Genomic DNA, 26,501 nt, shown 5'->3' with positions numbered 1-26,501 from the left:
CAAAATTTGGATGCTTAATCTCAGAAGGACGTTGGAGTTAAATTTCTGGCTACCTAATAAGCCAGAGAGATAGACAAGCAATAAGAAGAAAAATATAATCAAAGTTAATGAAAAGTCATTTCCCCTTACCCCCAAACCATTCTATTTCTTAGAGATCCCTTTAGAATAGATAGAAAAAAATTTGTGTAGAGTAGATTGAGCCACCACCACCCCCCCAAAAAAAAAACTTTGCAAACACAAAAACAACAGTGATTTAAATTTTTTTTCTGTTTTATACTACCAACTAAATTTTAACATCTGGATACTACAAAAATTTATGGAAGCTAAAATTATTCTACAGTGATAAGGGATGGAGGGATGCCTTGCAGTACTGTTAAAAGTAGTAATGATTTAAAAAATGAAAACTACTTCATGTTTATACTCCAAGGAGCTGAGTTATCTCAGAAAATTGGTTATAGTCCAGTCTGTTGGGTGATTATAAGTTATATTCAATGGCTCCATAGCAGGTGTTTCATTAGATAGGTGAGTTTGAAGGGCAATGGGATACAGCAGTATTTGCAAACATTTTTGGCAAATACATGGGAAGAATGATAGAAATGAAGAAGTTTTATAAGTGAAAACAGGCTTGAATGTGGTTCAGCCACTATGACTTTGACCAAGCTGCTTAACCTTTCTGCTTCGTTTTCCACCATCTGTCAAATAAGGCAACTTTATCTTATGACAGCTTCATTGAAATATTGTTCATCGTATTCACAAGCATTCCTTCTGACCAAAAAAAAAAAAAAACCCAAAACATAAAAACCTCTTTCTACTTTCTCTTCACTCAGTGAGTGTTTAGGTTTCCGTAAAGACTTTTCTTTCTTTGTGTGTGTTACACCCAGAGCTTACTCCTGGTTCTGCGTTTAGGAATAACTCCTGTTGGACCTCGTGGGACCACACGTGGTGCCAAGGATCGAACTCGGATCTACCTACCATAAGCACCCTACCTGCTGTACTATCACAACGGCCCCAGGGCTTCTTCGTCTTTAGGAAGTCTTCTCTGTCCATCGGGAAAGAAGGCGACCTGTGCATCTCTGCCCCACCCCCTATTTCTCTCTTATCAAAACTGTTGTCATAGAGAAGTGCAAGAATCTACTTATAAATCAGTCCATCTGGTAAAACTCTATTAGAGCAGGGATTATGACTGACTTGTTGATTAGTACAAACTTTTAAAAAATCTAAACTGATGTGGATTTTGAGGATTGTGTGAAAATCATGCTCACGGAGCTTCTATTAACTTAAATGGTCAATAAATAAGAACTTTTAAAATTCTTTTATACGCATGCATGTTTATATTATAAGGTCACATTTTAATTATAGTAAACATCTTTTTTTTTTTCTTTTCTTGGCGGGGGGGCGCGCACACCCGGCGTTGCTCAGGGATTATTCCTGGTTCTGTGCTCCGGGTTCACTCCTGGCCGGTTCAGAGGATCATGTGGGTAGCTGGGGGTCGAACCTGGGCCAGACACGTGCAAGACAAGCTCACTGCCCGCTCTACTAGCACTCCAGTCCTAGATAAATATTTTTGCTGAGTAAGTTTAGGGCAGAGATGATGACATTCTGAGCTGTATCAGCCTTCGGCAGTTCTCTCAATTGTATTGACTTTACTTCCACCGTTTTCTTTTTCTTTTGCCTTTGTTTCTGTCGTTGGACCACACCCGGCTGGGCTCGGGGGAGCATTTGGGGTTGGGGTAGCTGGGGATGTGGCCGCGTGCACGCAATCTCCAGCTCCCATCATCCTCAAGCCGTCTCCGGCTGGTACTTGCGATGGGGTTGGGATTGGGATGGGACTGGGGGTGTGCAACAGTATAAAGATCGCCTTTAAAACTGGAGAGAGTGGCAGCCCGAACGGAATGGGTGGAGATGGGTGGTGCGGGCGCCCCACCTGCTGCTCGGAGCAGCGCGGGTCTCACCGTCCCGTTCGTGTGAACGCTCGTCCACTAGATGGTGGAAGCGTTCCCAGCCTCGCGCAGAACGACTCCCAGCCCCGGCCTCCAGCCACCACCACCACCTAGGGCAACAGCGCCTACACAGGGCATTGAGCACAGAAAGAGTCTAACACTTGAGACGTGCCCCCAATTTTGGCTGAAAAGCCTGAGGTAGTTCCAAGCACCGGGGCGGGGAAACCCCAGGAGCTGCCAGTCGCGGGGACGGAAATCCTGGGAACTACATTACCCAGAAGGCCTCGAACGCGCCTACGACTCCCATCACCCCCTGCGCTGGCTCTCGTTCGCGCCTTCCGCTTCTTCAGGGGCGCAGAGAAAGTCGGGGAGTCCCGACGGCTGAGGCAGCTGCGGCTCTTACCGGCCAGGGGACCACCCTCAAACGTGGCTGCTCGTCATCTTCATTACAAGAGGCACCAAAGGGTCCCTGCGGGAGGAGGTCACATGACCGGTGATGGTCATGTGACCTGAGGGGTCCGCATCACCTTGGCAACCGTTGGGCCCTTCGGACCTTCTGGAAAGCGCGGGATTCCGAAGCGAAGGTAGGTGAGGACTGAATTGTTGCTTTCCTCCGGGTTCAGACTGCCCTGAGACATGCAACTCCGGACTTTTAATTTACCGGGGCTCCCCCGCTCCTTCTTCCGGACTCCACGGCGATTGTGTCTGTCTTCCCCCCTCAACACCGCTGAAAGCCACCGACTGACTCCTCTTGTACTCTGATTCTGACCCCCTTCTCGTGCCAGAGACCTCGGGCGCACCTGCCTGCGCGGATCGAAGCTATTCGTGAGCAGAGGCAGGGTACTAGTTTGCAGATCCGGTGAGGCACAGTGCACCCCTGCCTTTGCAGAAGGAGGATGGGGTTTGAGAGGTAGAATTCCAAGTTGGGTTCATGAGGGAGCAGAGGTGAGAGCTGTGTGATTGCATAGTATTGATCGGCCTACTTGTTGCAAATCAGAGTTGTTTGGTTCTCACTTGAATACTCCGTGAAATTTTATTATAGGTAATTTCCAGTTGTCCGTACCTGCAAAATTACCCTTATTGAATATGGATAGATACGTAACTTGTAAGGCAGCTCGAACAGTGCTTTGCGAGAAGAAAACTGACTTTTGAATTTGCTGATTTATAATTTTTTGAAGATTTCTTGAGAGGACCTGGTTGGCATAAGGTATGTTAATCTCTCTCACACACAAATATGGATGTAGAAAATATTGTCGAGACCTATTAGCAGTAGGATATCATCAGCAATGTAGTCTTGGGCACTTTGGTGAAGGGGTGGGTATTATATTAACTTTGTACATCAGCACCATAAACGTTGACACGTGTTACCTAAACAGCAAAAGATATTTAAAAAAAAAGCAGCAGTTGGATATTAACAGTGAAATTGTAATTCTGGATCTTGAGTATTAATCAAATGTGGAAACATCTTTTCTAAATCAGTCTGCACAATAATTGAGATATAGTTGCTAAGTTATAAGAGAAATTTATGAGGTTTGGTTATATGTCAAGTAATATTTTCTCAAAATGTCAATATTTCTCATTAGTGTTTCCAATGTTATAAATAGTTTGGAATGCTTACTTTGGGGAAGTGAAGATTATTGATTATGGCTCACTATTCCAAGGAAGAGCTGGATGAAGAATTTGACAAGTTTATGAAAGAGGTAAATTTTCATTTTCAATAAGTTGCATTGTAAATTGCCTTATAAGAGACTCATCCTTCTGTTCTCTTACCTCTAAGATAGAATCAGTTTATTACCAAGCTCTGTAACCACTATCTTCATATTTGAGCCATCCCTCTAGTTCTCTCATTTTGTCTGTCCCCATTCTTGTCCTGACCACCTTCACACACTGGGGTACGGTGATGATTTCCAGGTACTCTCCTTGAACTTCTTCAGCAGAGTGCAATGGACATCTTGACATAATTAGAATGTACGATGTGAAACACTCCCTTGGCTTCCATCTCATATGGGTCCCTTCCCCTGGTTCACATAGCGTAGGATGACTGTTCTCAGGCCTGCCTAACTGGCATTATACTATTCTTTGCCCTCATTCACTTATGTAACTATTGCCTTTTTACACTCCCAGGGTTGCCATACATTTCACATCAGGATCTTTGTATTGACTGCCAATAATGTCGTTCAGATATTCTGAACCTGACTGAAGATCTTATCTTAAATTAAGTACCTCAATGGGGCCAGAGAGATAGTACAGTGGATAGGGCATTTGTCTTGCATGCAGCACACCCAGGTTTGATCATCAGCATCTCATATAGTTCCCCAAACACAGCCAGGAGTGATCCCTGCGTGCAGAGCCAGGAGTAAGTCCTTAGCACAGCTGGGTGTGGCCCAAAAAACAAAAGAAAAACTATCTCAAAGAGGGTTATTTTTGTTGTTGTTGTTGTTATTTTATTTTTTATCCAATAAGAAGTAATCACCAAATCAACTCTTAGTAGCTAATATATTTCTGTATGTGATACATAGCACCATTCAGTAATTTACTGGTTTGAGTACAGTTTTTGCTTCCATTGTAATAATTGTGATCTATGGTAGCTAGAGGCTTAATATTTGAAGAATGGATAAATTAGAGGGTTTACTTGACATATTTTGTATGTTTCTACAAACAAATAGACCTTGAATACAGCACTCAGGAGAATCATACTTTAAATTATTATACTAGTTTAAAAAAAAAAATTGCAAGGAAGAGTGTCTAGGCCATACCAGGCAATGTTCAAAGATTACTCCTATCTCTGCGCTCAGGGGTCACTCCTGATGGGGTGATGCAGGGACCCAGGGAATCATATGGGCTACCTTAAAATGAATTGAGGTCCGATGCTTACAAAGCAAGTGCCTTAACCCAATGCTCTCTATGCATCCCTGTACTAATCTTCTTATTCCCAAAGGGAGTTTGATGTGTAGTGTAGTAGAAGAGCTGTGAAATAGATGGTGGGGAAGGTCTTCGAGCATAACCTGGAGGAAGTGATGCTGTGGATTCAGTGCTAGCGTTGCAGGAAGGGAATTAAGAGTCACCAACCAACTTCATGATGTAATCAGGGAAGATTCAGGACAGTGGTTCTTTTTCTGTGACATTTAGGAGGCCTTTGGTCAGGAGATTTGCTATATCGGAACCAGATTTTTAGGGGTTGAGCTGAGCTCCTTAAGTTGGTTATATGAACAGGGCTTCTTTTCTACTTTTTATCCAGAAATTTTGTAGGACCCAGGATATATAGCTATATATATATGAAATTAGTTTAAAAATCATTTACTGATAATAAATCATTAAAATTATTTTTAAACCTATTTTTCTAGAAGTTGTTTTCAAAAAAACCATGTTCTCTGGGCTGAAGGGATAGCACAGGAGTTAAGACCCTAGCCTCTCATGCAGATGACCCTGGTTTGATCCCTGCCATGGCATATGGTCCCCAAGCACAGTCAATCGTGATCCCTGGGATGGGTGTTGGAACATTATATGAGTGACACCCAGTCATGAACAACTATATAACTGTGTATTCAATAAAGAAAAAAAATTTTTTTTAATTAGTGAATCACCATGAGGTACAGTTACAGGCCTACAAACATTTGTACTTACATTTCAGTCATACAATGATCACGTACCCATCCCTCCCCAAGTGCCCTTCTCCACCACCAATGGTCCTGGTATTTCTCCCAGCACTCCCACCCCGTCCCCTCCACCCCGTCCCATCTCTGTGGCGGGGCATTCCCTTTTCCTCCCCGCTCAATACCTCTATTGCAAACCACAATACCCAAAAGGAGAGAGGGAGAAAAAAAATATGTTTTTAAGGAGTAACCCTGAGCATCACAAGGTTTCCCCTACCCACCAAAAGTAACCTTAATCACAACCCACAAGCTAGAATATAAAAGACAAGTATAAAAAGAATGAAAGGGATGCTTTGGTTGGTTTGTATATTCATTTTTGCTTTTTTGTATTGCCATTTTTCTCTGGTCTGCTTGAATCTGAATGTGAAATAGATTTTAAGAGATATGTGTTTGGTTTTTAAATTATTAGTTCTACATGTTTTTAGATATATGAATGTATTCACTATTGTAATACTAGTTATCACTGAACTGAAAATTAAAAACATTTTTATTGATGAATGTTGGATTCACAAGTTTAAAGAATATTTATTTTTATATCTGATTTAGCTTTCTGATGAGTCTTTTGAAAATTCAAACAAAGCACTCAGACAACCTAAGAAGGAAGTGAAGAAGAAAGATGCATTGCCATGGTGGTTAACTGAAGATGATTTGGAAGATGACAGTAAATATTGTTGATTTTTAATTTTAAAGTTTTTGACCACCAGGGGTCAGTCAAGACCTAATTCTGGATCTTGTTTCTGTTCTCTAAATAAGTTAAAAAAAAACCAACATAGTACTAATAATGTTAATTTTTGATGTTTGACTTGAGTTTTGAATTCACTTTTTCTATAATTGGGACTTCCTGTGATGTATTACATTTGAGATAACTATATAGCACTATAGCACTGTTGTTCCATTTTTCATGGATTTGCTCGAACGGGCACCAGTAACGTCTCCATTGTGAGACTTGTTACTGTTTTTGGCATCTTGAATATGCCACAGGTAGCTTGCCAGGCTCTGCTGTGCAGGCGGGATACTCTCGGTATCTTGCCGGGCTCTCTCAGAGGGATGGAGGAATCAAGCCTGGGTCATCTGCATGCAAAGCAAACACTCTACCTGCAGTGCTACCCCTCTAGTCCTTGAGATAACTCTATTTACATAAATTAAGATGATGCATATTACATGTGTAATCATGTTTAATATTAAAGTGATTTAAGGTGAACTAATAAAGTTACATCAGGAAGATTTTAATATATCTATAGATTTTGATATCTGTTAATAACAGAAGTGGAAAGAAGTAATTTTCTTCCTTAATGATAACAAAAACTCATTACTAGACTTTTTTTTACTTTTTTAGACTTTTTTTGCTTTTTTGCATAAGTTTGGGTCCAGATATTTTAATGCAACAGTTAAGCTTCTGTATATTCTGACTGGAACTCTCTTTTCTAGCCTCATGGGCTCTAATAATTGTTCCCTATCTCCTGTTATCTCCCAAGAACCACATTGGCTTCAGTTTAGCAAATTTTTGTACACGTTTTTGTCTGCTAGGGCTTGGTTTGGGCAGATGCTGGGCTCTGTTGTTGGGCAATACCTCAGGGGTGCCCCAGCCTACTCAGCCATGTCTCTGAAACTTGTTTATCTCTTTCGAGATTTATTTATGAGTCTCTGTATAGCACTGATGAGTGAACTTACTTGGCACCAGAGGTGACTCATGGATGTGACTTTTCCTACGCATCATGTGACGCAGAAGAGACTGTAAAGTGGCTTGATAGGCTCTATGACATCAAAAGGTTTTTAAACATTTGTTTTATTATAGCAACTTTAGAAACATTCTGTTTAATAAGATGCCCTACAAACAAAATAGAATTATAGGGTTTTTTTTGTGCATTTTGGGTGTGACAGATTCTTTTTAAAATTTGGGTCTGATGTATTCTACTAGTCTATTATTTAATAAACTAGATTTGTTTTATAAGTACTGTGAACATAATTAGTGTAACACTTTACTGGTGTTGACAGTGTGGCCAAAACAGTTTTTAGAACATAAGTATTTAACTATATTAAATCTCATTCCAAGGATTGCTTGGAACAAATGTAAGCTATGTGAAAACAAAGAAGATTTCTCAGCCTCTTATGGAAATTGAAGAGGAGTCTGCTGAAAGGATTCAATTTCTTAAGAGCAGTGGAACCTCTATCTTAAGCATTGACAGCTTAGAAACAAATGGTAAGAAATGTCAGGGACATGAGTTGACAGGTAATAAATTATTGTGCTGATAATCATGGTATATTTTTTTACAAAAATTAACTCATCACTACTGTGTACTTTACTGAAGCATGTAGACTAATAATCATTTGAGAAGATTTATAGTTACACATATAGAGAAGCTTTATGCAACCTCCCATTTTGACTATGAACATAAATCTGCATTTGATATATAAGGGATTAAATATTTTAATTTAAAAGATTCTATTATAATGTCAATAAGTACATAATTGCATTAATTTTTTATCAAAAACCTATGACTCACAAAACGTGTTCTCTTTATTTAGAGATAGTTTCTGATCTTAATCATAGTGTTCTTGGATTGGGGTTGGACACATTAGAAGAACAAGAAGAAAAAGAGCAATTTTTTGCCAGACTTGAGAAAGGGATAACATCTTCCATTGATTACTCAAAACTAAATAAGGAATTGGATTATAACGACTCAACACACTTTAAAGATTTACATAGGTAATGGAAATATAATATAAACTAATTAAATGATTTTGTGTTTTTATTTTCAAGGCTGGCATGTGCATAAACTTAGGGGTAAACATTATCAACAGATAAAAATTAAACCTTGCTTTTGACTTTATTTTCCACTCATTATTTTGGGCAGAGGTTTTTTTTTTTTCTTTTTCTTTTTGGGTCATACCTGGTGATGCACGGGGGTCACTCCTGGCTCTGCACTCAGGAATTACCCCTGGCGGTGCTCAGGGGACCATATGGGATGCTGGGAATCGAACCCAGGTCAGCTGCATACAAGGCAAACGCCTTACCCGCTGTGCTATCTCTCCAGCCCCAGGAGAGGGTTTTTTATACATGCAAGGAATATGCTGGATTGTATTTAATAGCACACATTGCCTTCAAATACCTGAAATTTTTGTCTGAGATATGACTAATAAGTAGCACTTTGTCAAAAACACCTTACTTGGAAGTAACTTCAGTGATTTTCCACAAGGAAGGTGTTTAGGGGAGTTTAGGTAACTATATTGTTAATTTTCGGAAGAAAAAAACTAAAAGGGGAGGGGAAAACAAGTGAGCAAAAAGAGATTTGGTCTGTGTCCAACCTTTGTGTATGATTTAAACCTGAAGATTACCAGGAAGCCGTTACCCTGGAAATCCTACTAGTCAACTAAGCACTTTTGTTCTAAGCACTTTTGTTCAATAGGGGACCTTTATTGTCCCAAAACCTTTGTAAAATTAGATGTCTCGATGTATTCATTTGCAGGTTTCCATTTAATTTTTTAAGTAATGAGTGAAAGTTTAATTGCACTTTAATTTAGGATATTGAGAACTCCAAACTATAGTAAGGATAAGAAGAATCATAACCTCTGGCTAGGAGCTTGCCCAGTCTCCTTAAGCTGCTTAGTTTCTTATAGATGTAGACATAGAAATACAGTAAAACAAGTCAGGGCTGTGGCTCAATGGTACGGCATGAACCTTGCATGTCAGAAACTCTGGGTTTGATCCCTGGAACCACAGGGCCATCCAAGAACTGTCAGGATTCCTAGTGGTCCCTGGGCACCACCTGGATCTCAAGTCTTACCCTCAAGCTCCACAGGTTGTAGACCCATCAACAACATTTTTAGAAGATGGGTTTGTACCAGAGTCACTGTGTGAACTGTGTACAGTTCACAGTAGTGGACTGTGCAGAATCCAAGATTTTTGCTGTATTTGTAATCTAACAAGTTTGCCTTCCAGTTTTATGGAGAAAGGCAAGTAGACACGAGATTTCTGAGTCAGAAACAAAGGACTTTATTTCTCGCAATGTTAAGTACCCTGGTGTCACATTCTTTATCCCTTGCTAGTTCCATGGGACTGTGCTAAGGATATGTTGTCAGCTATGCTCTGAGTTGCTCTACAGGAAAGGATTACTTATGCTTGAGGAATCCATTACACCTCCAGTAAATTGAAACAAGCCTGCTCTTTGGACTGAAACAGTGCTCCATTTCTCAGGGTTACTTACTGCACACCTAACTCAGAGAAATGACATAGAAAAGAGAGATCTTGGCACCTGCAGCCAGTTCAGGCAGGAACCTTCTTAGCCCATGGTAATTGCCTCTCCAATGGTGACAACACAGATAAATCTTGCATGGGTATGCTGGCCACAAACAATTGCCTCTCTGCAATAGTTCTTAACTTGTTCTCATTTCTATTGATACTTCTGTTCTAGAACAGTTTAGAGTGCAACACGTTGTAGCAAGTATTTGCTACTGGAATTATAGTCATGATAGTTTCTTGGATCTGTTAATGAACACACTTAAGATTGGGTTGAAAGAAATCAATACATGAGGTAATTAGTCCAACTATAATGAAAAATTCTTAAGGTCCTTTCCCACCTGGCTGAATTTTTCTGAAATAAGCTTCTCTTCAGCCTTCATTTCTGAATTTCCCTGCTGTTTTCTTCTGGTCTCTAAATTGACTTCACTAGTTTTCATAACCTGTGGTCAATTCTTAATTTTTAGTGTCAAATGGATATCTGGGTTCTAAGATTATTAATATATATATATATATGTGTGTGTATACATATATAAATGCATACATTTATATATAAAATTGTATTTATATATAAAGTTAGGAAAGAAAATCATTTTCCCTGTTTTAATTTGGCAGTTATGACTAGCCTGAAGCTTTGAGGATTCTTGATTCTTTATACAGTTTCCTGTATTTTTGCCGTATTTTATTTTCAGTGTTAGGGATTGAACTCAAGGCCTCACACTTGTAAGGTATTGTAGACCATGAAGCTATATCTTTTGCTACCGCAGTTTTTATCTTTCAGTAAAGCTTAAGAGTACTTGAAAAACATATATGCTGTTTGAGATTTTTAAAGTGTATGTAGATATGTACAGAAAGGATTGCATAGAAATATTAATAAATTAACCTGTTATACTAAAATTTTTTCCAGTAATCAAGCTAATATAAAACTAACTGAAGAACTAACTGAAGATAAACATGAGAATGAATCAAAACATGAAGAACTGGCAGGTAATGTCATTGGTTTTATTATTTGCAATATTTGAAGTGATACTATAGCACTCAGTAATAAAAACATTGATAAGAGAGAATTAAAGAAAAATCCACTTGTCTTGGAAAGAGCTTTGGATAGGATAGAGTGGATTTCTTATGTTACTAGTCTGTTACCATCTTTAAAAATATGTAAAGAAGATGGAGTAAAGAAATAACTCAAAGGACTAAATGCGGTGGTAGTGGGGAGTAGGAGGGCATTCAGTCCTGGTTAGAGCCCCAGAATTCATAGTCTCCTGAATGCTGGGGGAAAACTCCAAGCACAGTGCTGGGAATAGCCTTCTTGCACCTTCAAGCATGACCCCAACAACAACAACAAAAGCAACAGCCAGTAGAGTGGTCTGAAATAGAGTCTTCCCTAGTATATGAGCTAATGTGACTCTGTCTGGTTCCAGACTTCAATGGCCAGCAGTGAGAGTCAATAAATATCTACTGTATAACAATAACAACAACAAAAAAAAAAACATGGACACAGCTCTCATGTTAGAAAGCCCTGACATGTCATTTGGAATTTCAGCTAAGAAGTACCAGGATTAGGAAACAGTGCATGTCACCATTTTTTATCTAAGAGAGAAGTAAAGGTAAATCAGTCAGAAACCATCTTTTCTTACACTGTTTAAAGCATAGAGTAGAAGTACTACTTCTAGAAGTAGGTTTTGAAAAATAGGTTTAAAAAAAAAAATATTTTCAAAAGAATTAGTATTAAAAATGCCATCTTTCTTAAGTAAGCAGTTTGAGATCTTGTCTAACAACTTATTAAAGTTGTGTAGCTTTTGGACAGGTGTAGAAATTTTTCATTTTGTTTAGAAAAGATCAAGCACATAAAACTCATAATTACTTGAAAGCACAAAAATAAAAGACTTAAGATAGTTTTATGAATTGGATATTTTTTAAATCTCTGAAAAAACAAAACAAAACAAAATACCAAGCACAAAGCATTATGTTCTCCAAAGGTGCCTTTATGTTAATATTTCAATAAATAGTTTTAATGTATAAATGGGAAGAGGATAAATAATCTTTTTCCAAAATTTGGCATTTTTGACTTTGTGATTCTTACCTACTTTTTAAATTCTTTTTAATTCTTTTTAATTCTTCAGAAAACTACAGTGATGATTTTGAAGATGAGGACATTGATTTATCTTTGGCTACTAAAGATGAAGAGATTAATTCTAAAGAAAATTCAGAAAAATTAAATGTACCTAAACAGGTATAAAGACCATTTTAAAACTTCATTAAACACTTGTTAACTGTTACTGTATGAAGAGCTCAAAATCAGAGATCTTCGTAGTCTCAATTCTGTAAAGTTAGGGTCTTTTAAAACGTGGTATTTTCCTTACTCAGGAAGTCAATTTTAGGGTGCATCTTAATGAAAAATGACAATTGTTTTCTTTAAATTTTTTCTGCCAAGTAGTTTTCTTGAGAAAAGCTTTAGAAGTTGAAAACTTAATTTAAAATCTCAAATCTAATTTTTAAGCAGTATTAAATTACACCTTTCTCTGGTCAGTCTTCCTTGTGAAGTACAGTTAATTTCCCTCCATAGTATTTGGAATTATTGTTTAGAGTTTATTTAAGTAAGATAATGAATTAAATAGTACGCTCAGAATAGCTTGCTGTGCCTTAATTCTCTTAATTCTTAGTTCTTATCAAGGTGATTAAAGATACTATATTGCAGCCTTATAGGACCTGTTCTTTTAGCTATCCTATGGTGTCTCTAGAACAATCACTATTTGTTATATTACTATTTATAAGGATCTGTAATTGACCATATGTAAAATTATAAGCTCTTTCAAACAGAAGCAAAGAAGACTTCCAGGCTATTACTGCTTTTGTGTATAACTTTATCTAGTACTTAGTCCTTAAGTCACTGTCTGTCAGTGTAGAGGAGAAAAAGGAAGGTTCAACTTAGAAATAGAAAAATATTAATGTAACTGATAATTATTCTTAGGAATTTAATGATCACAGAAATTGCAGTATATTTCTAAAAATAGCTAGGTCATCAAAAACATAAACATAGCACTATTATAAATCTGTGACCTAAATATAATTTAAAAATAAAGATTTTATTAAATAAAAGGAAAATAACTAGGTTAATAGGAGGCATGATGGTGAGATTAAGAAAGCATAGCTGCTATAAAATTGTGAACCTAAAAGTGGAAACCTTAGTAAAGAGCGTTTTGAGAAAGGATCAAAATAGAAAGTAATTAAAATTCTTAATTTAAGGGATGATCCTATACTCCACTTATCTAAGTGAAAAATATAGATGACACTAAACAAGATCATTTTAAATAAATCTATAATAATGATGAATTCAGCTATATTGCTGATTAAAAACCTGAGGGTTTTAAAAAATTAGAGGCTAGATGAAACAATGAGTACAAGTTATATGAGAGAAAAAGAGATTTGTAACTTTCCTATACCAGGTGATTTATGTGAAATAGCTATGTTATCTTATAGTTCAAAACAGGTTTCTTTACAAGGTAGATGAGCATATAGCATTTAAATACTTTAGATAAAACTTGTCCAGGCCTAGGCTAATTACTAGTAGTTAACAGACTTCTAGAAGAGCTATCGCATAACTCTTCTCTACTTTTAAAGAATTATTGGTGAGAGTGATGAGAGAAACCTAGAAAGCGAAACATTTCCTATTCCATTTTCATAATGGGGTAAAATAAAATATATATTTTATATTTTGCTATTGTTTTCATTGTGATCATTTAATAGAACCTTATTTTAAATCATAGATATGATAATTTACATGTTTTGATTTAGGAAGAAGAGAAAACTGGGATGCTGGCAAATGGTAAATATTATGTATTTTTTTTGGTGGGGAGGGGTCACACCTAGCAATGCATAGCAGTTACTCCTGGCTTGTACTCAGGAATTTACTCCTGGCAGTGCATGGGGAACCATATGGGATGCCGGGTATTGAACCCAAATTGACCCATACAAAGCAAACGTCTACCTGCTGTACTATCACTCTGGTCCCTATTGTGTATATTCTTATCTTTTAATTGGCAACATTGCTCTGTTCAGGATAATTCCTAATCACATCTGTATTTTTGAATATTACTAATATGTTCAATTTCAAATATTTTCTCAATTATATTTCCTTTATGCCAGTCTTTAGTTCTTGCTGTATATTTAATAAATTTCTTTCTTATAAATTTGGGACCAGATAACTTTAGGATGAAATATATCAAATATATATGTTAAGAATCTTTAAATTCTTTATTTTAGAAAAAGAAAATCCTGTTTAAAAAATTATCCAAAAAAAAAAAATAAGAAAGAGATGAAAGGGTTGTATACTGGTGCTTTTAAAACACTAATGTAAGAAATTGTGCAAGATATAAATAGATAAAAATTGTATTTTATAGATTGGAAGAATTAATACTGTTTTTAAAATCTATAGTACCCAAACTGGCCTACAAATTTAATGCAATCTCTACTAAAATAGCATGTCAATTTTTGCAGATACTGAGGGGAAAAAAAGTCACAAACAAAGTATGTTGAGAAATAAGCGGAACATTGGAGAACTCATGCTTCCTGATTTCACACGTATTTGCAACACTATAATAATCAAAATAGCATGGTGTTGGTATTTATATACGTAGTTCAACAGAATCCGAATAAGGAGGTTAAAAATCGCATGTTGTTGGGGGAAAGTCACACTGGAGAGATAGTGCAGCATGGAAATTACTTGCCTTGCATGCAGCCAACCCAGGTTTGATCCTCTACACCCTTTATACTCTCCTGAGCACTGTCAGAAGTGATTTTTGAGCACTTTTGGGTAAGGCCCTGGAAAACAACAACACATCAACCTAATGTATAAATAATGAATTTATGGCCTAGAATACACAGGGAGGAAAGGATAGCCTCTTTAAGTGATGGTAAATGACATACTAGGTAGTCATAAGCAGAAGATGAAGTTAGACCCCTATCTTACCCTACGTTAAATTAAAAAAATCAAATCAACCCAATATGCCTTGAACACAGGATCTAAGACTGTAAAAAACTCTGTGTGTGTGTGTGTGTGTGTGTGTGTGTGTGGTATGCTGCAAATCAAACCCAGTGCCTCACTCATGCAAGACTAGTGCATATATATATATGTGTATATATATATACACACACGTATGTATATATACATGCACATATATGCATGCATATGTATATATCTATACATATATATGCATGCATACGTATGTTGATGTTTGTCTACTTTTGTATATTTTTATTGCTGATTATAGATGATTTTAGTACATAGTCATATGCATATAATCATAATTATACACATGAATATCTGAGAATTAAAAGCATGCAGTTTATAATCAATATCATATATACTTTATACATAAAAATATCTTTTGTTTTCTTTTAAATTTAATATGATTAAATATTTCATTCAAGGAACCGTACATATTTCTCTACACACCTAATGTGCTTTCCTTTTATATTATTGCAGTGGTGTTGATTGATTCACTAGACTCCGTTGCAGAGACCAACATTACTGAAGATAAAGCAACTACTGAGCCCTTGACCCTGCCAGAAATAACTGGGAATGGAATGGTAGGAACAGGTAAAGTGTTTGCAAGAGTCTGTTCTCAAAATATGTAATATTTTATGCCTCATTGACTTCGTTTGTAGTGATTTATTCATAATTTGTAATGATTGGTATATGATAGATACACAGTAAAATTTTGCATTCATATTTTATTCTGTTCTTAGCAATTTATTGTTTTTTTTTTTTTTTTTTTTTTTTTTTTGCTTTTTGGGTCACACCTGGCGATGCACAGGGGTTACTCCTGGCTATGCACTCAGGAATCACCCCTGGCCGTGCTCAGGGGACCATATGGGATGCTGGGATTTGAACCCGGGTCGGCCGCGTGCAAGGCAAACGCCCTACCCGCTGTGCTATCTCTCCAGCCCCTGTTCTTAGCAATTTAATCTGAACTTGTTAATGGTAACACAATCCTTGATATAGTACTGGATGAATATTAACTTATTTTCTGTGTTCCTCAAGAGTATTCAGAAATTTAGAGTATTCAAATTGTATTTGCCATGGGATGTTGCAGAGAAACACATAATTTGCTTTTCAGAACTCCTTTACTGTAGGGAAAAGATAGATAATATCCCCAATTTCTGAAATGCCTCAGATCACTCTAGGAGGTTATAAAGGTCTTTAAGACAATGCCTTTTCAGACTCTTTCAAAACATAGACTAGAACTCTTATCTCCAAATAAAATATAGAACTCTATAGCACTATAGCACTGTCATCCCATTGTTCATCGATTTGCTCAAGAGGGCACCAGTAATGTCTCCATTGTGAGACTTGTTACTTTTTTTGGCATATTGAATACACCACAGGTAGCTTGCCAGGTTTTGCCATGCAGGTGGGATACTCTCAGTAGCTTGCCGGGCTCTCCAAGAGGGACGGAGGAATTGAACCTGAGTCGGCCTTGTGCAAGGCAAATACCCTACCCACTGTGCTAAATATTACAGTATGTTTACATTTGCTACATTTACTTGCAAAATTAATGAGAATATTAATCTTTGGCACTCATTTTGTCTTGAATGTACCACATTTACATAAATGATGCACTGGAATCTACAGGTTAATTTGATTACAGTTCTTAAGTTTTAAAGCATGTTTTCGGATGAAATTGTAATCAAGCATTTGTGGGATGTACAGTTTTTTCTGAAACAGTATGACTTAGCAGAAAGCAACGTGAAAACCACTGCTGAACCATAATGCCCCAAAGTAGAGAGAGAGTACAGGGGAAGTTGTCTGCCACAGAGGCAGAGGGGAGGTTTGGGGTGCGGTGGGAGGGATACTGGGCACATTGGTGGTGGAAAATGTGAACTGTTGGAGGGATGGGTGTTCGAACATTATATAACTGAAACTCAAGCATGAAAGCTTTGTAACTGTATCTAACAGTGATCAATTAAAAAAAATAAAAAATAAACCACTACTGTAGGTTGTAAGAAAAACTCAGAAATGAAAAGTGTATTTCTAAAAGTAAAAATTCTCTTAAGATGATCCAACCTGTTCTATAATGCTATAGTTATTTGATTCTTCCTCTAAGTCTCTTTTCTTTTCTTTAAAATTAGACTTTGTGATAGTTACTGAAGTATTACATAGTACATTGATAAGTCTTAACAAGCAGGAATAGGACTGTAACTGGGAGTAGAGTTCTTACCTTAAGTGTATGAAGTTCTGTGTTAAATTCCTGGTGCTGCCAAAAAAAAAAAAAAAAAAGAAGAAAAAAAGTAACAAACGGTAGCAACCTCTCTGGTGTTCATTATTGTTGTTATTTTTCCATCTTTTGGAATTTAATATCCTGAATATTATATTATGCAATAAATATAATATGCATAATAAAATTATCAATAAATATGCAAGTATTATTGACTCTGGGGTATTGGATTTACATAGTATTTCAAAAATAAATGTGAAATCCTCATATCAGCATTTGAACATGGTTTAATGACTGAAACAATCAGTTGGTTTTGTTTTATTCCATTTTTCAGTTTGGGAGCCATACACTGTAGTATTCAAGTGATATTCCTGGCTCTGTGCTTAGGAGACTATTTGTACTGCAGAGGATCGAACCAGGGTCCATAGGAAGCAGCTGCCTGTGAGGCAAGTGCCTTACCTCCTGTACTATCTGGCCCATTGTTTTTGTTACAAGGACCACAACCCCCAAATACTCTGAGACCCAAGGCCCTACTTGGCAGTGCTCAGCCTAAGTAGCAGTGCTTGGGCCAGTGTTGCTCAGAGACCATCTGCCAGTGCTCGGGGACCATGCAGCCCTAGAGATAGAACTCAGGATGTTGACCTGGGCATGCGCTCTATTTCTTGAGCTATCTCCCCAACCCTTTGTTGTTTTGTTTTCTTTTATTTTTGCCAGTTTCTTCTGGTATTTTGCAGATTCATGTGTGTGATACCTTGTTAAAGATCATCTTTTTAAAAATATTGATCTGGAGAGATAGTACGGCAGGAGTGTGCTTGCCTTTCATGCAGCTGACTGGCTTTGAGCGTTGGCATCCCACATGGTCCCTGAGTTCCAGCAGGAGTAATTTCTGAGCACAGAGCCAAAATTAAGCTGCCCTGAGCACAGCTGGGTATGACCCCATAGCCAAGCAATATATATTTGCATTATATATGTAATACATACTTTTATAGAGAGAGAAATTCTATGTGCTTTCTTTCATTTAATGAACTTGATTATTTTTAAAATGACATTTTTTCCTAACACTAGTGAATATCTTGCCTTTTACTTGGATAGTTAGATCACAAGCAAGTACCAATTTTTTTTTTTTGCTATGACTTCATGACTAGCACAATTGGGCTATGTTATATGTGATTTATTTATACAAAATAGTCCAACTGTCTGTTAATATACAAAAGTTGAAATATGCACAAAAGACTGATTTGGTCATCATATGCAAAGGTCTTAGTGAAATTAGCCAGGTTGAAAATAAAGGGTAAGTTTAAAAGGAGGGTTAAAGATAGAGCTTTGAGATGTGCCCCTGACCAAGAAAGATCGACTAGTAGCCATCAGAGTGGTGAAAGGAGAAGTGATGCAGAGGACAATTCCCAGTTCTAGTTCAGTACCCAATTCCTCATAGTATTGAAGAAAATGAGCCATGACTAGATTTGCTCATAAGGAAATTCTTTCGGCCTCATACTGCACTGCAAAGGTTAAAGAGTGAAATGTAGACCACAAGATGCTTAGTGGCACGGGGAAGCAGACATCGAGAGGAAGGAATAAGTGACTGATAGTTACTGATAGTAATAAAGAAGAGGCAGAGTCTTTGAAAGGACTAGTCAGTTCAGACAATTTTAGAGAAGTTTTCTCCAATACAGATGTATAGAATAAAGTAATGGGATGTGAATTGAGAATTCGGCTTAGTCCTAAAGTCCATGTGTCACATGCATAAAGTCCTGGGGTCCAATCCCCAGCACCATTAAGAAAGAAAAATAAAGGATCAAGTAGTAGGAAAAGATGGTTATAACTTATGAAATCAAAACACAAAGCTATCATGTACCTAAACTTGATGCAAAGTTCTATAATCATTTAACCTGCTCTTTGAGTTTCACTTTGGTAGGCTATAGCAACATATTGCCAAGATATGTATTTAAGCCTCATGTTTTTTTCTTTTTGTCCTATCTTCTTATTGACCTTAATAGATGGTTCTAATGTTTTGTATTTCTCTTGTTCTTGCATGATCATGTGAGGAATGACATTTATTTTCAACAGCTCTTTCTTATGGACAAAGCAATAGTGACATTGAAGCTCTCCATCAGGCTTATTGTCACATAGCCCATTCTTTGGGAGATGGAGGGGAAGAAAGAATTGAGAGTACTGAGATGGGAAATATCAAGAGCTTACTAAAAGAACATTCTCAAGAAAATGAAGAGTCCTCTAAAAACTTCTCCACTACAGAATCTGGTAAAAGCTTATTTCTTTGAAACTTCTGGGACAGTTTTTATTCTATCTGCACAGTCAGGAGGTAGCTCAGGAGTGGGTTGGTAGACCTTCCTTGCATAGGGAGCAACGTTCCAGCCCTGCAACACATGTCTCATATCCCTCCCCACAAGCATTGATAGGTGTAGCCCTGGAAGTCCCCAGGCACCCTGGGTGCCAGCAGCTCCTAGCATTGGCCAAGTGTGCCACAAGTGGCCCCTAAGACCTTCTGAACACTGCTTTCAAGGCCCCCAAAACAAATGAGTATAATTTTCTGCAGTGATTTTTCAATCCTAAATTATATAAAGCGTTTGTTCAAATGAAACCTGGAAGTTACTGGCTTACCCATAAATTCAGAACCAAATGTATAGGGTAAGATTTTAGTGCTTCCTCCAGTATCACTGTCACTGTATCACTGTCATCCCATTGCTCATTTTTTTATTCCAGCGGGCACCAGTAATGTCTCCAAGTGAGACTTGTTGTTACTGTTTCTGGCGTATCAAATATGCCATGAGTAGCTTGCCAGGCTCAGTATACCTTAATCAAATTAAGAAATCATTTTATGATTGTATGAAGAGAGAGTTTAGCAGATACTTGCCTTGCATGTCGCAAACCCTGCTTTGATTCCTAGCACCGCATATGATTTTCCAGGCACTGTAAGATGTGAACCTTGAATGAAGAGCTAGGATTAAGCTCTGACCACTGCCAGATGTTGACCCTATTCCCAATTTTTTTTCACATTTTTTAATCTTTCCCTTGTTCATCTATTATAATCATTTTAAAAATAGAGACTATTGGAGCCAGGAATAGGGCACAAGCCTTGCATGCATGGACCTGAGTTCAGTCATGAGGGGTCGGGGAGAGGGAGTTAAGGAGGAAGGAAGTAGAGGAGGAGGAGGAGGAGGAGAAGTAGTGGGTACTTTGGGATCAAGAACATATTTAGCAGATCTATACACATATATTTGATGTTTTGATATACATAATATATGTATATTACATCTATATATGCATTTTTCTTCGTATAGGAAAATTTTACAGGCTGAAACCTAGTTTGTTGTATTTGTCATTTTGTTAATTATGTTACATAGAGAAAATTAATTTTGATGGTATTAGGGATTAGATTAAGCAATTTACAAATTGTTTTTGTTTGCTATTTTGAAATTTTGCCCCTCAGATCTGCCAACAGTAGAGGAGCTGATGAGACCTATCAGAATAGATTCCTTTGGGGTCAGTAAATTTGACTTCAAACCTGTCAGGTATGCGTCTTGGGGTTTTATGTGTTTTTTGTAATGAATTGTGTATGCTGCATATTTATTGTAGTTTTTTTTTTATGTTACGATTTTAGGTCATGTTATTCATGAGGTTTTTTTTTTGTTGTTTTTTTTTTTCAGAAAAAGTATTTTACCTTTATTTCTTTATTTCAAGTATCAGGGAAACTTACAACAGTTTGAAGAATTCATTACAAACTACCAAAAGTATTCATTTGATGAAATAATTCAAGTTGCAAAATGATAATTAATGCACTTCATAATATATGAAGTGTAACACAAGAAAGTAGTGCATATGTTATAATTCCTTTAACAAACACCGACAAAAAATCATAAGGAAAATATTGTCAAGCTAAACAAAATAAAATAAATTATTGTACACTTCAATTATTGGACTAAAATCAATATAATATGCCACAGCCAAATAATAAGGATTCTAAAAGATTAAGAATATCCCAATACTGTATTTCCCACCAATAAAAGAAGAATGTGTTTGGAGGGCAATTTATGGCTATAAACCGAGGTGTGTCTCAGATTATTTCAGGCACAGATTCTTTTTTTTTTCTTCACTTTTTACTTCATTTCACTTTATTTTTTATTTTTTATTTTTTATTTTATTTTTTTTTATAATTTATTTATTTTTAATTAGAGAATCACCGTGAGGGTACAGTTACAGATTTATACACTTTTGTGCTTATACTTCCCTCATACAAAGTTCGGGAACCCATCCCTTCACCAGTGCCCATTCTCCACCACCCGTAAACCCGGCGTCCCTCCCACCCTCCCCAATCCCATCTCCCCCCCACCCCACCCTGCCACTGTGGCAGGGCATTCCCTTCTGTTCTCTCTCTCTAATTAGCTGTTGTGGTTTGCAATAAAGGTGTTGAGTGGCCTCTGTGCTCAGTCTCTAGCCCTCATTCAGCCCGCAACTCCCTTCCCCCACATGGCCTTCAACTACAATGTAGTTGGTGATCGCTTCTCTGAGTTGCCCTTTCCCCGGAACATGAGGCCAGCCGCGAAGCCATGGGGTCAACCTCCTGGTACTTATTTCTACAGTTCTTGGGTATTAGTCTCCCACTCTGATATTCTATATACCATAGATGAGTGCAGTCTTTCTATGTCTGTCTCTCTCTTTCTGACTCATTTCACTCAGCATGAAACTTTTCATGCCCATCCACTTAACTACAAAATTCTTGACTTCCTTTTTTCTAACAGCTGCATAGTATTCCATTGTATAGATGTACCAAAGTTTCCTCAATCATGTTAACAATATCGTTCCCAGAGAACAGTTAATGGGTAATATGTCTGAGACCACTAGTTAGGCACTGCTCTGTCTTTGTTATTAGTCTTTACTCAGTTCATCAAAATTCTTCTGTGCTAATTTTTTTTTTAATTTTACTTTTTTATTGAATCACCATGTGGAAAGTTACAAAAGTTTCAGGTTTAAGTCTCAGTTATACAATGCTCAAACACCCATCCCTTCACCAGTGCACATAATCCACCACCAAGAATCACGGTATACCTCCCCCTTCCCCCCCACCTCCCCAGCCCCCCACCCGGCATGTATAATTGGTAAATTTCAATTTACTTTCACTTTACTTTGATTACATTCAATATTTTAACAAAAAAGTGCCAATTTTTTTTAAAAGGCTACTAAAAACATTGCTGCCTTTAGGTAGTCTTAAGGCTCTTCACTTGAAAAATGCAAGTCCTTTACCTTTAATTAGTACACGGACAGTTACTTTAAATACTAAGAAGGAAAATCCGTTTTGTTCTGTGCATGAGTTATAGATTTACCTCTTCTTATAAACCAGTAAGTTTTGTACTTAGTCACAAACCAGCTGTTTTCTTATGAGTGAGCCTTTTGGTCACAACATAAACTAGGCTCGTGAAAATGTTTCAGCTACATTTCATTTTAGTATGGGATCCTGCTCTCTTCCCCAGCCAGAGTAGCACATTACCATACACTTGTCCTGGGACAATATGGGTTTGTGGTGAGATTACAGTGTCATAGACATTATCTCATGAGATCTTTATAACAGACAAGACAGGCGTATTTATCTCCATCGTTCAAGATGATATTAAGGTAAACCTTATTTAATGATGGGGCTCTCACAAGAGCCAATGATAATGAAAGATGATGTTGGTAGTTGCCATTCTTCTCATACTTAGTAGAGGCCAAGTATTGTGCAAAGTTGTTTGCATATGCTACTTCATTTCATCTTACATCAGCTTCGTGAGGCATATTTCATTATCTCCATTTCTCATATAAAAAAACTGAGGACAGGGCCAGAGAAATAGTACAGGGGTTAAGATACTTTGGGGGCTGGAGCGATAGCACAGCGGGTAGGATGTTTGCCTTGCACACAGCCGACCCGGGTTTGATTCCTAGCATCCCATATGGTCCCCTGAGCACCGCCAGGAGTAATTCCTGAGTGCAAAGCCAGGAGTAGCCCCTGTGCATCGCTGGGTGTGACCTAAAAAAAAAAAAAAAGATACTTTGGATATAGTCAACTCAAGATCTTAACCCAGAGCTGCATATGGTCCCCTGAGAGCAGTCAGGAATAAATCTTGAGCACCTTTGGGTATGACTCAACTGGCTGCACCCCATGAAAGAAAAAGAAAAAAAATAAAGATGAGCCCAGGCATGAATTTCAGTGTTAGAGCATATGATTTGCATGTGTGAGGCCTTGGGTTTGATCCCTTGCATTGCAGGACATCAAGAAAATGAGGTGTGAAGAGGTTAAATAAATTGTGCTAGGTCATAAGGCTATAACCAGAGAATATAGAAGATACATGTGCTTGAGCACCTAATGTAAGATCTCTTATATCCATGAAATAATTCTATGAAAAGTCTGTCATCTGTTTACGTGTTCATCTGTTCATTTATGTTTTTACCAGACACATTTTGAGCAAGTTCTCATGCCACCTTCCCCTCACTGTAAACCTTGTTGCAGTGATTTTATGGCTTTCTTTCTTCGTTTATGCTAGCATAGAAAATAAGGCTACTCTAAAGTTCATCTATCTTGGGGCCAGATAGTGCTGTCTATAAGGCATTTGCCTTGCATGCTGCCAACCCGGGTTTGATTCCTGGCATCCCAAACGGCTTCTCTTAGCACTTTCGGGAGTGATTCCCAAGTGCAGAGCTAGGGGTTACCCCTGAGTGTTACCATGTATGACCCCCAAACAAAAATAAATAAAGTTCATCTTCCCAAATTACTACTATTCTCCCACTGAGCTGCCATGCTAGTTAGCAATTTTTCAAATTTTATTTAGGTTTGGGGGCCAGACTTGGCTTATGGCCTGGGACTTAGTCCTTGTTCTGTGCTCAAGGATCAAGAGTGATCCTTGAGTGGTGTTCTGGGGGACACTTTGTAATGCAGGAAATCAAGCCAGAGTGCATGCAAGTCAAGCACCTTAATGCCTATTTCTCCAGCCCTTGTGGTTGTTGTTGTTTTTTTTAACTCTTATTTTGTTTTGTTTTGTTTTGTTTGCTTTTGGGGTCACACCCAGCCATGCTGAGAGGTTACTCCTGGCTCTGCACTCAGGAATTAATTCTGGCAGTGCTTGGGGAACCATATGGGATGCCAGGGATCAAACCTGGATCAGCCCTACATGATGTACTATTGCTCCGGCCCCTTTATTAATTTTTTAATTTTATAGGTTAATTATTTGAATTAAAATATTGCTAATGGTAGTTTCATGTTTATATAATTCCATCACAGAACTGGGACTGGAATGATAGCACAACAGATAGGGTGTTTGCTTTGCACACGGCCAACCCAGGTTTGATTCCCAGCATCCCATTTGGTCCCCTTAGCACCGCCAGGAGTAATTCCTGAGTGCAGAGCCGGGAGTAACCCCTGTGCATCACTGGGTGTGACCCAAAAAGCAAAACAAAACAAAACAAAACAAAACATCACAGAACTAATCCACAGGACTAAGTTTGTGGCCCCAGTATTTTAAAGGGCACATTGTGCTTCACTTACCATTGCTTAGGGAACTATATGTCATCCCAGGGACCAAACCAGTGTCGGCCATGTATAGGTCAAGTGACTTAACCCCTACTGTGTCTTCAGCCCAGAATTATTTTATTAAAAACATATGATCATATCATATGGATCCCATATTTTAATTGTTTTGTTTTGGATTTGGGGCCACACTCAGCTGTCTTCAGGGCTGATTCCTGGCTCTGCATTCAGATTACCCCTGTGGGCGTGGGGATCCATGTGCACTGCCGAGGATCAAACCCAGGTCAGCCACGTATAAGGCAAGTGTCCTGTCTGCTCCTATTTGTGTCAGTGGATTTTGAGTGAGTCCCTGTTCCAGTCATTTGGAGGAAACCGATGCTGTTTCTGTCATCAATACATGGTCTAAGGAGATTCCAAACAGGAAAGAAGATCATTTATTCTACTTCCTTTTAATTGTTCAAACATAAAAATGATATTACTTCACCTTATGTTCCACTCTAAGGAGTAAGCCCGGGAGCTAAAAAGACCAAAAAGATTTAGGGGGTGGGAGTGTCTGGGGGACGTGGGAAGAAAATTGGGGACATTGGTGCTGGGAAATTACACACTGGTCGAGGGACGGGTGTTAGAACATTGTATGACTAAAACTCAAATAGCTTTGTAATGCCCCATCACATAGTGATTCAATAAAATAAAAAAAAATTTAAAAAAAAATTGGGAATGTTCAGGTGTCCAGAGGAAAAATAAATGAGTTTGGTGTGCATCTAATCAGTCTTTACCATAATACCCTTTCATTTTATTTCACTCTTCATACTTATCATCCCCTCCCCAAAGTACCTCATATAGGAGCATGTCCTCAAAGGTCACAATACTCAAGTGAAGCACAGTCCTCTCAGGTTTGAAGGTAGCTCTGCTAATCAGAGAATTAAGAAAGACTGCTTAATACTTACTTAAATAAGAATTTTAAAAGACTGCTTATATATTTACTCATCCCTGCCCAATATGTAGTGTTAGAGCTGCAACAAATATATTTATTTCAGAAGGGGAAAGTATAAGAAGAGTAGTTACCAGTGCACTCTTAAAAACCACTTGGAAATCTTTTCTTTTTTTTTTTTTTATAATTTTACTGAATCACTGTGAGATAGTTATAAGCTTTCATGTTTGGGTTACAATCCAATCTCACAATGATCAAACACTCATCCCTCCACCAGTGCACATTTTCCACCACCAATATCCCCGGTATACCCCCCCCTTTCTACCCTCCCCCTGCCTCCATGGCAGACATATTCCCCATACTCTACTTTTGGGCATTATGGCTTGCAACACAGACACTGAGAGGTCATCATGTTTGGTCCATTATCTACTTTCGGCATGCATCTCCCATCCTAACTGGTTCCTTCAGCCATCATTTTCTTAGTGATCCCTTCTCTATTCCATCTGCCTTCTCCCCTCCACTCATGAAGCAGTCTTCCAGCTATGGGGCAATCCCCCTGGCCCTTGTATCTACTGTCCTTGGGTGTCAGCCTCATGTGATGTTATTCTATACTCCACAAATGAGTGCAGTCTTTCTATGTCTGTCCCTCTCTTTCTGACTCATTTCACTTGGCATGATACTCTCCATGTCTATTCATTTATAAGCAAATTTCATTACTTCATCTCTCCTAACAGCTGCATAGTATTTCATTGTGTAAATGTACCAAAGTTTCTTTAACCAGTCATCTGTTTTAGGGCACTCAGGTTGATTCCAGATTTTGGCTGGAAATCTTTGTAATAACCATTTATCTTCAAGTTGTGAGTTTTCCTTAATTAGATCATTATTGTACTGCTTTATAAATATGTTGTTCCATATAACTCCTAGTTCCAGTTCTTCAGATTTTTTATCCTGTTATCATGAGTAATGAGGAAAGATATGTCCATCTTGGAGGATGTGCTCTTTCTTAGTCT

The 26,501-nt window shown here is 37.8% G+C and overlaps 1 protein-coding gene across 5 annotated transcripts in view; it reads left to right on the top strand.

Moving 5' to 3' along the window:
• Positions 1 to 2,309: 2,309 nt before the first annotated feature.
• The window catches only part of CEP162 (centrosomal protein 162), a 63,367-nt gene continuing 39,175 nt past the window's right edge, over positions 2,310 to 26,501 (top strand). The window contains exons 1-13 of one of the 5 annotated variants that reach the window (XM_055136842.1): positions 2,310 to 2,524; positions 2,726 to 2,885; positions 2,983 to 3,147; positions 3,524 to 3,640; positions 6,140 to 6,254; positions 7,647 to 7,793; positions 8,120 to 8,300; positions 10,738 to 10,817; positions 11,954 to 12,063; positions 13,626 to 13,656; positions 15,316 to 15,429; positions 19,115 to 19,306; positions 20,496 to 20,577. In XM_055136842.1, the coding sequence (XP_054992817.1) occupies positions 3,584 to 3,640; positions 6,140 to 6,254; positions 7,647 to 7,793; positions 8,120 to 8,300; positions 10,738 to 10,817; positions 11,954 to 12,063; positions 13,626 to 13,656; positions 15,316 to 15,429; positions 19,115 to 19,306; positions 20,496 to 20,577 (1,109 nt within the window). In that variant the 5' untranslated portion in view covers positions 2,310 to 2,524; positions 2,726 to 2,885; positions 2,983 to 3,147; positions 3,524 to 3,583. Of the gene's footprint in view, positions 2,529 to 2,725; positions 2,886 to 2,982; positions 3,148 to 3,523; positions 3,641 to 6,139; positions 6,255 to 7,646; positions 7,794 to 8,119; positions 8,301 to 10,737; positions 10,818 to 11,953; positions 12,064 to 13,625; positions 13,657 to 15,315; positions 15,430 to 19,114; positions 19,307 to 20,495; positions 20,578 to 26,501 lie in introns of those variants that run through there. The other 4 variants (XM_055136843.1, XM_055136841.1, XM_055136844.1 and 1 more) reach the window with 4 other exon arrangements.

The sequence above is a fragment of the Sorex araneus genome, chromosome 4 (genome assembly GCF_027595985.1).
Source record: "Sorex araneus isolate mSorAra2 chromosome 4, mSorAra2.pri, whole genome shotgun sequence".
Lineage (NCBI taxonomy): Eukaryota > Metazoa > Chordata > Mammalia > Eulipotyphla > Soricidae > Sorex > Sorex araneus.
This window is presented reverse-complemented; position numbering and strand designations above follow the sequence as displayed.